Source organism: Propithecus coquereli, unplaced genomic scaffold (assembly GCF_000956105.1).
Source record: "Propithecus coquereli isolate 6110/MARCELLA unplaced genomic scaffold, Pcoq_1.0 Scaffold239, whole genome shotgun sequence".
Classification (NCBI taxonomy): domain Eukaryota; kingdom Metazoa; phylum Chordata; class Mammalia; order Primates; family Indriidae; genus Propithecus; species Propithecus coquereli.
The window spans coordinates 1,509,591-1,523,313 of NW_012147941.1; the positions used below are offsets into that span (position 1 = coordinate 1,509,591).

Sequence of the window (13,723 nt, forward strand, 5' to 3'; positions counted from 1 at the left end):
CCTCCTCTGAAGACCACAGCAGAAGCTATTGCCCTGCCCCAAGCAGGCCCTTCCTCAATTAACCACAAAGAGCAAGCAGTTTGGCCCTTTGACATCAGCCCTCAAAGTCTTCAGTGAACATTTCTCCACTTCAGAAACTCCCAGTTTCCCCATTGCAGGGCGCAGATGCCCGTGACCTCATCAGCCGCCCTCAGCCGCAGCCCATGCTCCTCACAGGGCCTCTTCCAGGCCCGCCCCAACGCCTTGCCCAGTCTTCCCTACGTCTTCGCGTGGCTGCTTCCTCTCCATTCAGGCCTTGGCCTGAAAGTCACCTCCTCTGAGAAGGCTTCCCTGACCACCTCATCTCAAGTGCCACCTCCTCCCACCGTCTGGTTGTTAGCTATCACTTCCCCCAGTTTATTTTCTTCAGAGCACTCTGGCATAGGAAATGATGTTGTTGGCTGGTTCACCATCCATCCTCCCTGTCTACAATGTCAGTTTCGTGACAGCGCCAAGCCTGTCTTGCTCATTGGCATGTCCTCAGCACCTAGAACAGTGCCTGGGACCTGGAAGATGTACAAATGTGTCTTCAATGAATGAGCATGGCCATGGGGAGGACAATTATTAATAGAATTGTAAACACTCAAAGAATGGTAGCTGCGTGCCCGCCCTTTGCCTGTTTATCTGGTTTCATCCTTGTAGCCATTCTGTAAGGGGGGATTCTTCTGCACATGTCCTAGATGAGGAAACTAAGGCTCAAACCCAGACCTCTCTGACTCCAAAGTTAAGACACCATGTTGTCAGCCTGTTGATTTGCAACCCCCAGAAGGTGGCTCTTATTATACACGTATTATCCATAAGAAAATGGAAGCGGGCTGGGCGCAGTGGCTCACATCTGTAATCCTAGCTCTCTGGGAGGCCAAGGCAGGAGGATCCCTTGAGCTCAGGAGGTCAAGACCAGCCTGAGCAAGAGCAAGACCCCATCTCTATTAAAAATAGAAAAATCAGCTGGGTGTGGACTACACACACCTGTAGTCCCAGCTACTCAGGAGGCTGAGGCAGGAGAATCGCTTTAGCCCAGGAGTTTGAGGCTGCAGTGAGCTATGATGTCACTACACTCTCCCCAGGGCGATGGAGCAAGACTCTGTCTCAAAAAAAAAAAAGAGAGAGAAAAGAGAAAAGAAAGTGGAAGCAGCCAGCCACAGTGGCTTACACTGTAATCCCAGCACTTTGGAAGGCCAAGGCAAGAGAATCACTTGAGGCCAGGAGTTTGGGACCAGCCTGGGCAACATAGCAAGACTCTGTCTCTACAAAAAATGTAAAAATGATCTGGGCTTTTTGGCACACACATGTAGTCCCAGCTATTTGGGAGGCTGAGAGAGGAGGATGGCTTGAGCCCAGGAACTTAAGGTTGCAGTGAGCTAGGATGATGCCACTGCACTCCAGCCTGGGCAACAGAGCAAGACCCTACCTCCAAAAAAAAAAAAGTTCAAATATCATTCATTATTTATTATTATTATTCATTAGTTACTGAGAATATAAATAAATCTGGTCACAAGTTCAGTGAGTAGTTAAGAGCACAGACCTGGGAGGGAACCCAGTTCGATCACCCGGTAGCTGTGTGAACAGGGCGACTTTACTCTGTGCCTGTTTCCTCTACAAAATAGGGGTAACAGCACCCCTACCTCTTGGGGCCCCTGTGAGGATTAAAGTGAGATAATGCGAGCTACACCATACGGGCGCAGGAAATGGGAAGCAGCAGTTACTCTACATTTGGTTCCTGGGGTGTCCTGCAAGTCCCCCTCTCACCTCGGGAGGAAGACGAGACCAGGGTGGGGGTGGCTGCTGTCCTCCGCAGGCAAGGTGCAGGGCTGAGTGGGACATTTGAGGTGAAACAAAGTGAAGACAGATTCTGTCTCCCCCTGGACAGCACGTCTCTGGGCAGGCAAAACGTTCCCCGGCCCTCCTCCTTCACCAAAGGGGGTCACCTCATGACACTAGGGACGACGGACACAGGGCCCGAGGCCTAGTAGCTCTGCAAGGGCCATGGAAGTGTCAGACCTGAAAAAAAAGTGCACTGACTCCAAAAATGCAGGAAAATCACAAACTGTCAAAATCAAATAATTCATCAAAATCAACAATTCATTTTAGAAGCAATGTTAAAAATTTCATGAAAATAATATATGATATGAGATCCTTTTACCATGATTCGTGATGGGGGTAGGGAGAGCTCCCAAAAGTCATTCCGAAAACCTAAGAAGGTCTTAAAATGGCCAGAAGGTTTGCTTCGGGCAGGAAGGCACCTGCCATTGAGTTAGCACCGGCAAAAGGCAGGCGCTGTGCCGCTCACCCTACCCACACAGCCTCGCGGCAACACTATGAAATATATCCTGCAATTGTAAGAATTTTACAGATGAGGAAACTGAGCCAGTGAGTGGCAGACCTGGGGTTCATATCACATCAGAACGGAACTGATCACAGTGCACTTTATTCGGCCACTACCTAGCAGTGGGACCTTGAGATATATACAGGTGCTTCTCGGCTTATGATGGGGTTACGTCCAATAAACCCACCGTAAGTTGAAAACATCTAAAGTCAAAAATGCATTGAATACACCTAACCTACCGAGCCTCACAGCTTGTCCTAGTCTCCCTTAGGCATGCTCAGAACGTTCACATTAGCCTACAGTTGGGCAAATTTATCTAACACAAAGCCTACTTTATAATAAAGTGTTGACTGTCTCATGCAACTCATTAAATACTGTGCTGAAAGTGAAAAACAGAATGCTTGTCTGAGTACTTGAAGTATATTTTCTACTGAATGCACATCCCACCATTGTAAAGCGAAGTCAACCATGGTAAATTGACGACCATCTGTGTGTATAGTCCCTTAAACTTTTACAGAACTTTACAATGTACATGCACGATGTCACTTAACTATATATATTTTTTTTTCTTTTTTTTTGGAGACAGGGTCTTGCTCTGTTGCCCAGGCTGGAGTGCAGTGGCATCATCATAGCTCACTGCAGCCTCAAGCGCCTGGGCTCAAGGGATCCTCCTGCCTCAGCCTCCCAAGTAGCTGGGACTACACATGCACATGGCCACATCCAATTTTTTGTTTTATTTTTTTAGAGATGGGGGTCTTCCTATGTTGCCCAGGCTGATCTCGAACACCTGGCCTCAAGCCATCCTCCCACCTCAGCCTCCCAAACCACAGGGATTGCAGGTGTGAGCCACCCTGCCTGGCCAACTATCTTATTTAATCTCTCCTCTGTTATTATCCTTGTTTTACAGATATCAAAATAGAGGCTCAAGGTCACAAAGGTGTCCAAAGGCAGGACCAGAGGCAGGACCTAGGTTTTGGGCTTGAGGCAGTGGTTGTCTCAGAAAGGACATGCATGAAACTTGGAATCAGGGAAATCTTATTTTGAATCCTGGCTCCTCCACACAGGCGGTGGCAACTTGAGCAAAGGACTTCCTGGGCTGAGCCTCAGTTTCCTCACCTGTAAAATGAGGATGAGAATGCCCGCAGCAAAGGAGTTCCCTCCTACAGAGCACCTGGACGCAGGGTGAACGCACCAGCCTGAGCTCTCAGTCCTGGGGCCACACTGTTCCCTGGGCCTCTGTTTCCCCAAGTGTCAGATGGAAGGATTGAATAAAGGTTCGCTGAGGGTCCCCCCAGTTCTAACTTCCTGTGATTCTGTGACCTTTGCCTGTCATTGTAACCCACACCACAGTGACCATGGCCCCTTTTCAGTCCTTTGCTGTCGATGCTCGGCAGCAAGGCCAAAAACTCCTCTGCAAACCGAGGCCCCCAAACACACGGGTTCATGAGTTAAAACCCGCATTTACTGGCCCCTGTGCCAGCCGCATGGATTACCCTCTCCCCACACTGCTCAGGAGGTAGATGTCACCATTCCTGCTTTACAGGTGAAGAATCCAAGGCTCAGGCCATGCGGCCTGGGCTGGAGGTCCCATTTCCTGTCCCTTAGCCCTGAGTGGTAGGGGAATGTTTTCCCACCAGGCTGAGCCACCCTGGAGGAACTAACTTGTCTGTTTCTCTGCAATTAGAAGCTGAGCAGCAAGTGGAGTGTTGCACAGGGTACGTGTGGGCTGGGCCGAGAAGGAGCCAGCAGGGTGGTGCCCCGCCCCGGCTCTTGGCTAAGGAAGGTGGAGGTAGAAACCTGCTGTTTTATGCAAAACAGGGATGACTGAGTCTGATCCATCAGCTGTCTCAAAGTCCTCCTGCACTTCAGGAAGAGACTTGGAGTCTAAACAAATGTACAGGCGCTGTGGAATTATTTCTTAATTTACTTTTGTTTTAAAATTATAGATGTATACATTCCAGCAAGTTTGGAGAAAAGAATAAAAATAGTACCTGTTAGGTTTATTCCACGTGGAACCCGAAAAGTATGTATAGGACAGAATGTGGTTAATGTAAAATTTTGGCTTGTAAAACAATAGCCGTAGGAGTCTGGGGAGTCCCTGGACTTTGTAGATCCGGCAGATGGCTACAGCCAGCATTCCTCCCCCTCCCTCCCTGACAGAGACCAAGTTTATCTCTCCCTAGTAGATCTGCCAGGTAGCTGCAGCCAGCATGCCTTCCTCCTCCCTCCCTGATGGAGACCAAGGCTATCCCTCCCCAGCTCTCCTGATAAGGACGGACCCCAGAGCAGAAGGATGGATGCGACTGGGGCAAAGGGGTCGTAGGAATTGGTTGTTTGAAGAAGAATTTACTATAAACAGCTGCTCTGCCTGCCATCCTCTGCTGCACGGTGCAGGAAGCAATTCTTCACTTGCCAGTTTGGCCCGGAAACAAAGAACTGGACAGGGCAGGTGGGAGGGGGCCGGCTATCCCCGTTTATAAAAGCCCCCACTAAACCCCCTTCTGTGCTGACTCTCTTTTCAAACTCAGCCCACTCGCACCCAGGTGACTAAACCAGCCGTGTTGCTCCCACATAGCCTGTGTGTGAAATCTGTCCTTTGGATCATTCACCTTTTCAGTACCTATAAAACCCACCATCCTGGCCGGGCGCAGTGGCTCTTGCCTGTGATCCTAGCACTCTGGGAGGCTGAGGCAAAAGGATTGCTTGAGGTCAGGAGTTTGAGAACAACCTCAGCAAGAGCGAGACCCCCGTCTCTACTAAAAATAGAAAAATTAGCAGGGCGTGGTGGCACACGCCTATAGTCCCAGCTACTTGGGAGGCTGAGGCAGGAGGATCACTTGAGCCCAAGAGTTTGAGGTTGCTGTGAGCTAGGCTGACGCCACGACACTCTAGCCCAGGCAACAGAGTGAGATTCTGTCTGAAAAACAAAACAAAACAAAACAAAATCCACCATCCCAAGAGGACATATGGAAAGGCATGGGGCATGAGCCATCTGGGCACATTTGTCCTGCCATTTCCTAGCTAGGGAATCTTGGGTAGGCATTGTGTCCCCTCTGAGTTTCACTGTCCTCGTCTGCAAAGTGGGTATAATGATAATAGTACCTACTTTACAGGGGCTATAAAAATCAAATGAGTATCTTTTCTTTCATTTTTCAAATGAGTTTTAAAAAGACAGTGTATGTCAAGCCCCAAGTACCAAGTCTGGCCCATTTTAAGTGCTCAGTAAAGAAATGTTAGAGCCAGGTGTGCAGGCTCAGCCCGTAATCCCATCACGCTGGGAGGATCACCTGAGTCTGGGAGTTCAAGACTATCCTGGGCAAGATAGCGAGACTGTCTCTACAAAAAATAAAAAGAATTCTTTTGCTGTATTAGCTTGAAAATTTTCCACCATCTGGTTATACCATCATCTATTCAGCTATTCCATTCTTATTGTTTCAATTTTTCATTATTATAAATAAAACAGCAATGAACATTTTTGTGCATTTGTGGGGAGGAGAAATTCTTATTAATCAGTAAGACTCTGGGCTGGGGGGAGTGTGCCCACTGGCATGTGGATTTCTAAGAAAACATATTTATAAGTGAAAAAGTGACAGGGGTGGAAGATTCTTTCTTTCTTTCTTTCTTTCTTTTTTATTAGAGACAGGGTTTTGCTAGAGTGCAGTGGCATGATCATAGTTCACTGCAGTCTTGACCTCCTGGGCTCAAGTGATCCTCCTGCCTCAGCCCCCTGAGTAGCTGGGACTACAGGCACACACCACCATGCCCAGCTAGTTTTTTATTTTTTTGTTGAGACAGACAGGGTCTCACTATGTTGCCCAGTGTAGTCTTGAACTCCCAGCATCAGGCTACCCTCTTGCCTCCCAAAGTGCTGGTTTTGCAAGCGTCAGCCTTGTCACCTGGTCCAGAAGTTTCTTTCAATCATTCTTAAGCCACAGTCAGACTGGCAGTGCCCTGAGTCCCCTGGCAGGGACCTGGGGTATCTGTCTCCAGGGTGGAAGGAGGACTACCACTCACAGGGAATGACACAGTCCTCTCAGGACTTGTCCCAGAGACACCTTCCACCTTAGCCAGATATTTCTGTCTGGCCTGCCCACCAAGCGCGGTGCTCCTCCTTGCTGGCCTCCGAGGATGCCTGGCCCTGCCAGCACAGTGCTTTGCCAAGCGCTCTCGGTTAGTGTCTTAGAAAGGACTGGCTAGAGGTGCTCCTTAGGGGCCACTGGCCCTTCAGATTCCAGCCTAGGAGAACTGAGCTCCTCCTCCTACATCTCAGCAAATGACGACTTCAGCCCTCCTGCCGCTGAGGCCAAAAACCTTGGCGTCACCCTTGAGTCTTCCTTCTCTCACACCCACCATCTGTCAGGAGATCTTGTCCAGAATCAGGCCATTTCCTGCCCCTCACGCCTACCACCCTGTCCCCACTTCCATCCTCTCACTGGATTATGGCAAGAGCCTCAATGGTCTGGCTGCGTCTCCTTTGCCAGGGTGACCCACTGGCCCAGTTTGCCCAGGACCAAGGGAGCACCCACGGCACCGGACTTTCAGTGCTAAAACGAGGAAAGTCTTGGGCAAACTGGGATGAGCTGGTCACCCTGCCTTCACCCAGTTCCGTCTCTTCTCAACACGACAGCCCAAGAGTCCTTTTAGACATACGCAAGTCAGGCCACATCACACCTGTGCCCAGAACCCTCTAATGATGTTCCACTTCACAATGAATAAAACCCTGAGTCCTTAAAATGGTCCTCAAGGTCACCTATGAGCTGGTGCCAGGCCCACCCACCCCTGCCACCCCTGACCTCATCTACCCTCCCGACCCCTGCCCACTCTGCTGCAGCCATGCGCATCACCTCTGGGTCCCTGCACTTTCTGTCCCCTCTTCCTGGAACATTCTCCTCCTGAATGTCCGTGTGGGCAATCCCCTCGCTGCCTGGGGGCTCTACTCAGAGGTCACTGGATTAAACAGCTCTTCTCTGGAGCCGTGAGTACCCTTCCCGTGTCTCCACCTCCCTATTCTGCTTTATTCTTCTCCATAACACTTGTCATCCCCATGCTATGTATTTTACTGCTTTATGTGTTTTTTCCTTTGTTTCTCCCCAGGTAAAGAAGGCTTCCTGAGGACTGGGACTTTGTTTTCTTCTCTGCCACATCCCTGGATCCTAGAATAACGCAAGGTACAGAGAAGGCCCTCAACCTGCCACCTTCTACCTCTGCTCATGTAACCAGGCCTCTTAGCAAAATCAGTGTCCCTGCCCTGGCCAGCTGTCGCCCCAACTTAAAATCTTCAGGCTCAAACAACACCCCCCACTGCCCACTCACTCTCCCCACCCGGCCCGCTGCCCTAGCTCGCTGCTTGCTATTTTTAGCAGCACTTCGGCTTCCTGTGAGCAGCTTCCAGCAGCTCCCAAGTTCATAGTACAAAACACAGGCATAGCAGGCGTCCCTGTACCTGATTCAGCCCTGGCGACTTCCCAGCAGGCCAGGAACATCAGCCACGTGAGCAGCCACATCCTCAGGAATCACCTCGCTGCAGCCAGGGCGTCTCCAGGAGCTGTGGGTCGCCCACGCTGCAGGCTTCCCAAATAATTATAAGCAAAAGTACAAACTCTTTAAAAGGAGGCCATTTAGCTTGAGGCAATTCTATACAACTACAGTTAAGGCTTCTGATGCGTCCCACATCCAGCGAAGACAATCTTGTGACCTCTGCCCAGACCTATGCCCTTTGACCTCCGCCCAGACTTCCACCGGCCTGCACCCAGGCCTCAGCACAGACAGTTCCACTGAGCCACCTCCTGTAGCACAAAAAACAAAGGACATTCCTCCGCCCCTCCCAACCACTGGCCAGAGACAGGGATGTAGGTTTTAATGCTCCAAAAACAGTGGGGGATGTTTTAAAGAGACAGAAAACATTTTTGCCGGATTTTTTTTCCAGGCCATTCCCCCTGTTACCGTTGTCTGTGGCCAAGTGCCCGAGCAGAAATTCCTGTCCTATTACCAGTGTTCCAAGTCATCCAGGGTGACTGCCTCTCCTGGCTTTTCCTCCTTGCCCAGCAGAGTGTGAGTTGGGGAGCCTGAGGAGAGGCCCCGGTGCAGAAGGCAGGTGTCTGCACCCTTATGTAATAGAAGCTGAGCCTGTCTTGCCAGCTTCTGACAGCCTTTTAGTTGCAGCCAGCAAATGCAATCTCCAGGAAACTTACCCAACCTCAGACACTAATGTTAGGCTTAAAGAATTCACCCTCCCCAAACTTCCATTCAAACCTCCTATTAAACCCATGCTCTCCCCTTCCTAGGGGTGTATTAGGCACGTAGCCTTTCTCAGACCCCTAGGGAGATAAAGGAATGGAATGCTAGAGGGGAACTTACTTTCCTTATCCCTCCTGGTTGTTTGAAAAGAATTTATTTACTCCCCCAGAAAGACCCTCTGGGGGGGTAAAACCCAAGGCTCTCCCCTTTTCTCTCGTGGACACCTTTTTCAGCCTCCACCCATCTGTACCTAGATGCTCAAAATAAACAGCATTTTGCTACATATGAGGCTTCGTGTGTGTCTCTCTCAGCTCCATACCTAACAACTAAGAGGCAAATATTGTCCACTTCCTGTACCCCCTCTCCCCAGCAGAACAAGCAAACCTAAAAATGGCTAAACTTTGCCAAGAAAGGAGCAACTAATACTCAAACACAATGCAAAATGGAGCCCAGACTGAGTCATGCATTCACTCATGCCAGGAATCATGCCTCAGGGAGATGGTGGACACCCAGGGCAGCCCCTTAAGAGGGAGGTGTTATCAACAGAAAAGAAGCCAAAATCTGTAAAATAGTTTAAAGAGGTTTTTGGGGTTTTTTAATTTTTTTTTTTTTGAGACAGTGTCTTGCTCTGTTGCCCCTGGTAGAGTGCAGTGACATGATCATAGCTCACTGCGACCTCCAACTCCTGGGCTCAAGCCATCCTGCCTCAGCTTCCCAAGTAGTTGGGACTACAGGCACACACAACCACAAACGGCTAATTTTTTCTATTTTTGGTAGAGACAGGGTCTCACTCTTGCTCATGCTGGTCTCGAACTCCTGAGTTCAAACAATCCTCCTGCCTCAGCCTCCCAGAGTGATAGGGTTACAGGCATGAGCCACCGTGCCCGGCCTCTAAAATACAGTCTTAATTATTGCTTTTAAATTTGTAAGTCCTACCCAGAAAACAAACGTAAGTATTTTAATAAGATTTGTTATTTTAAACAATGTAACATTTCCAAGTTTCATAAAATATAGTAGACATTTTAGAATATCCTGTTTAAAAGGTGTTAACTAATTAGATATTAACACTTCTAAAACACCATATCAAAATAATATCTATTGATATTATAGGGATCAAAGTGTCCCTGGCCCCCAAAGTTTAGCCAAAGTGTAGGCAGTAAAGGCCACTGTTCCCATACAGGTTTGCTAAAAATTTACTGATATGAGGCAGATTAATTAATAGGAGAAAAAATTACAAACTTATACATGGGAACCTTCAGAATAAACACTCAAAGATGCAGGGGAAATTGTCCATTTTTACGCTTAGGGTCAACAAAGTATGGACAGCTATGTAGATATATGATTGGACAAAAAGGATGTGATCTAATGCCAACAGGCTGAGTGGCGGGGAATCCACAAGGCCTTTCTGCCTAGGTTCTCTTTGGCCACTCTGAGCATTCATTCCTTCCTTCCGGGTGTCGGGCAGGGCCCTTTCTGGAATGGGGTTCTAAACTAAAAGTAGGTCAGATCATTACTTTATGGCCAGTTTTTACAGAGAATATTTTTTTTTATTAATTTATTTTTTTTGAGACAGGGTCTCACTCTGTTGCCCGCACTAGAGCGCCGTGGCATCAGCCTAGCTCACGGCAACCTCAAACTCCTGGGCTCCAGTGATCCTCCTGCCTCAGCCTCCCAAGTAGCTGGGACTACAGGCACTGGCCACCACACCTGGCTAATTTTTTGTATTTTTAGTAGAGACAAGGTTTCGCTCTTCCTCAGACTGGTCTTGAACTCCTGATCTCAAGCAATCCTCCCACTTCAGCCTCCCAAAGTGCTAGGATTACAGGCTTGAGCCACTGTGCCTGGCCATTTTTCATTTTTTTAGAGATAGGGCAGGTCTTGGTATGTTGCCCAAGCTGGAATGCAGTAGTATTCACAGCTGTGATCATAGCTCACCACAGCCTCAAACTCCTGAGCTAAAGCAATCCTCCTGCCTCAGCCCCCTGAGGGGCTGGGATGATAGGTGCAAGACACCACGCCCAGCTAATTTTTTAATATTTCGTAGAGACGAGGTTTCACTATGTTGCCCAGGCTGACCTCAAACTCTTGGTCTCAAGTGATCCTCCTGCCTCAGCCCCCCAAAGCACTGGGATTACAGGCCTGAGCCACTGTGCCTAACCCCTTTCTGTTTTATTTTTAAATGATATGATCTTCTCAGCTGAATTTATAACTAGTTGAACTCAAAATGAGGCTGATTAACCCAAGTGAGCCTGCATCTTAAATTCCACATAATAGTGTTAATTTCATTTTTTTTTCTTTTTTTGAGACAGAGTCTTGCTATGTTGCCCAGGCTAGAGTCAGTCTAGCTCACAACAACCTCAAACTCCTGGGCTCAAGGGATCCTCCTGCCTCAGCCTCCCAAGTAGCTGGGACTACAGGCATGCGCCACCACGCCCAGCTAATTTTCTCTATTTTTAGTAGAGATGTGGGTCTCGCTGTTGCTCAGGCTGGTCTTGAACTCCTGACCTCAAGCAATCCTCTCACCTCGGCCTCCCAGGGTGCTAGGATTACAGGCGTGAGCCACCGTGCCTGGCCTAGTCTTAATTTCAAACATTTTATCCTACATATGATAAATATGCTATTACTTCTTAGACTATGTATGTTTTAATTACCTTAGGCTTAATATAATGTCATCTGTTGTGCCTTAGCCTTTTGTCCTCAGCTGTATCTTATTTATTTTTCAGTGATTTGGAGGCTTACAGAATTACAGAATTTTTATAGGAAAGACATGGCACACAAGTAACATGTAGCTCACAGATATGTTTTCTTTGGTTGACATAGTGTTTTTAAATTTTTTAATTTACTTATAAACACTTGCAATTCACAAATTTTCACATAAAAATCAAGATTTTTGGCATCTGCTAAAAACACTTAGATAGTCTGGCAACACTGGTGTAACCATATCAGACCAATCTGGTTCAACTTTTATGCAACAAAGTCGTGAGTTGTTTCCCAATTGCCATGGACCCCAGGTTGAAGGACATATTATTACCTGAGCATGCAACCACCGGTGGAATCTAAATTCTTGGACCCAGGAACAGGGATTGAATTATGAATCATATCCAGGATCCAATCAGATCACACCTCCTTACCTTCTGACTATAAAACCTGTACCAACCCTCTACCCCTCTACCACCACCACCCCCTTCCGCTGCAGGATACAGATTTTGAGTCTCCTTGTTTTGGTGATATGACAATAAACCTTTGTAGCTGCAAAAACCCATGGTTTCAGTGTTTGGCTTTCCATTGTGTGTGGGCAAAGAACCCAGTTTGGTTCAGTTATACTGGGTCCACATTACTATTGGTCATTGGCTTGTGTGGTTCATTTTCTTACTATAGAGAAAATAGTAAATTTTTTACAAAGTCCCTCTCTGTTATCCAACTCACCACATTTATAGTTTCCTTATCTCTGTTGTTATTTGAGTTTCTAACATGTTTCTAGTATGTTTCTACTATGTTCTATAAGGTATAATAACTACACTGGTTATGGAATCAGACTTCTTGGATTTGAAGGCAGACTCCAACAAATTAGTCTTTCTATGCCTCAATTGCCTCATCTGTAAAGTGGGGACAACAATAGTACCTATATACCTCACAAGATTAAGTTAATAAATGTAAAATGATTAAAACAGTTCCTCCAGTTTTAGAAAAAGAAAATAAAACAGTCTGGGAGCCCAAGGGCCATGTCTATCTTATTTACCATTGAATCCCAATGGCCAGCACAGGACCTGGAACAAAGGAGGCATCAGTAAATTTTTTTAAATAAAAAAATGAAAAAAAATTCCAACAGTCTAGGCTGGGCACGGTGGCTCACGCCTGTAACCCTAGCTCTCTGGGAGGCTGAGGCGGGCGGATTGTTTGAGCTCAGGAGTTCAAAACCAGCCTGGGCAAGAGCGAGACCCCGTCTCTACTAAAAATAGAAAGAAATTAATTGGACAACTAAAAATATATAGAAAAAATTAGCCGGGCATGGTGGCACATGCCTGTAGTCCCAACTACTCGGGAGGCTGAGGCAGAAGGATCGCTTGAGCCCAGGAGTTTGAGGTTGCTGTGAGCTAGGATGACGCCACGGCACTCTAGCCAGGGCAACACAGTGAGACTCCGTCTCAAAAAAAAAAAAAAAAAAAATTCTAACAGTCTAGTAGCATTTAGCAAGGAACTGAGAGACGTGTTCCATTGTCTATGGGAGGGACATAGATAAACACTTTATACGAATTATGAAAAGCAGGTGAAACCACTGGGGATGCTGAGCCTGGACTGGAGTGGGATGAGGGAAGAAGGTAGGGTATGGGCAGGGGGCGTTGCCATCCTCAGATCTTTTAAAAAGCTGTCATGCCTAAGAGGATATAGGTTTTTTACACCTCACTGGGGAGAATCAGGACCAGTGGGTAGCATTACAAGAAGAGAATTTGGCTCTTTACAGAAAGGAACCAGCAACTCCACAAGGTGCTGTGAGGCTAGCACTGCGAGTCCTTGAACTGGGCAAATGCCGCAGGACAGCGGCTCTGGGACACAGAAACAGGAATCCTACTATGGCGCTTTAGATTAAGGCGTCGTCTGATTGATGATAGTTTGGCGGGAACAGAAGGACGCCAAACAAAGGAAGTGACGCAAGCAGTCAATCTTTTGGCGAGGGTGGGATTACATGTCCTGAGATGAGGAAGTACTGTATTGATTGGTTGTTTTCTTGAGATACCGCCCCGTCAACATCCCGTAGTTCCTTCCTTCCGCTTGCGCGGAGGGTTTTGCCCTTAGTAAAGATGGTCGCTGAGGCTTTCCGGCCTCACTTGGAGTAGTGCGCGTTTTCAGGAGCATGGCCAGAGAAGACGGGAACAAGCATAGGATTCGTGAGCATTGATTGGCTGAAGCGAGAAGCGCCCTGGACGCTGACTGGCTCCGTCATTCGCGGGAAGGAGTTTGTGGCGCCAGAGAAAAGTATATAGACCGCTGCATCAACAACGGGATTCTGAGGTGTCCTGGGAACCCACCAGACCGGAACTTTCTGGGCCTCTTTCCCGAGGGCGTCGCGACGAAGATGTGGAATAGTAACGATGGGCGTGGAGGGTGGCGGAGAAGGGGAAT

General features: G+C 47.8%; 2 protein-coding genes across 2 annotated transcripts in view; one reads left to right on the top strand and one right to left on the bottom strand.

The window, feature by feature from the left end:
* SMPDL3B (sphingomyelin phosphodiesterase, acid-like 3B) overlaps positions 1 to 7,994 on the bottom strand; it is a 22,276-nt gene extending 14,282 nt beyond the window's left edge. The window contains exon 1 of the mRNA XM_012645930.1: positions 7,809 to 7,994. Coding sequence (XP_012501384.1) covers positions 7,809 to 7,869 — 61 coding nt within the window. The 5' untranslated portion in view covers positions 7,870 to 7,994. The remainder of the gene's footprint in view (positions 1 to 7,808) is intronic.
* Positions 7,995 to 13,424: 5,430 nt separating this feature from the next.
* Positions 13,425 to 13,723, top strand: part of RPA2 (replication protein A2, 32kDa) — a 20,487-nt gene continuing 20,188 nt past the window's right edge. The window contains exon 1 of the mRNA XM_012646020.1: positions 13,425 to 13,686. Coding sequence (XP_012501474.1) covers positions 13,677 to 13,686 — 10 coding nt within the window. The 5' untranslated portion in view covers positions 13,425 to 13,676. The remainder of the gene's footprint in view (positions 13,687 to 13,723) is intronic.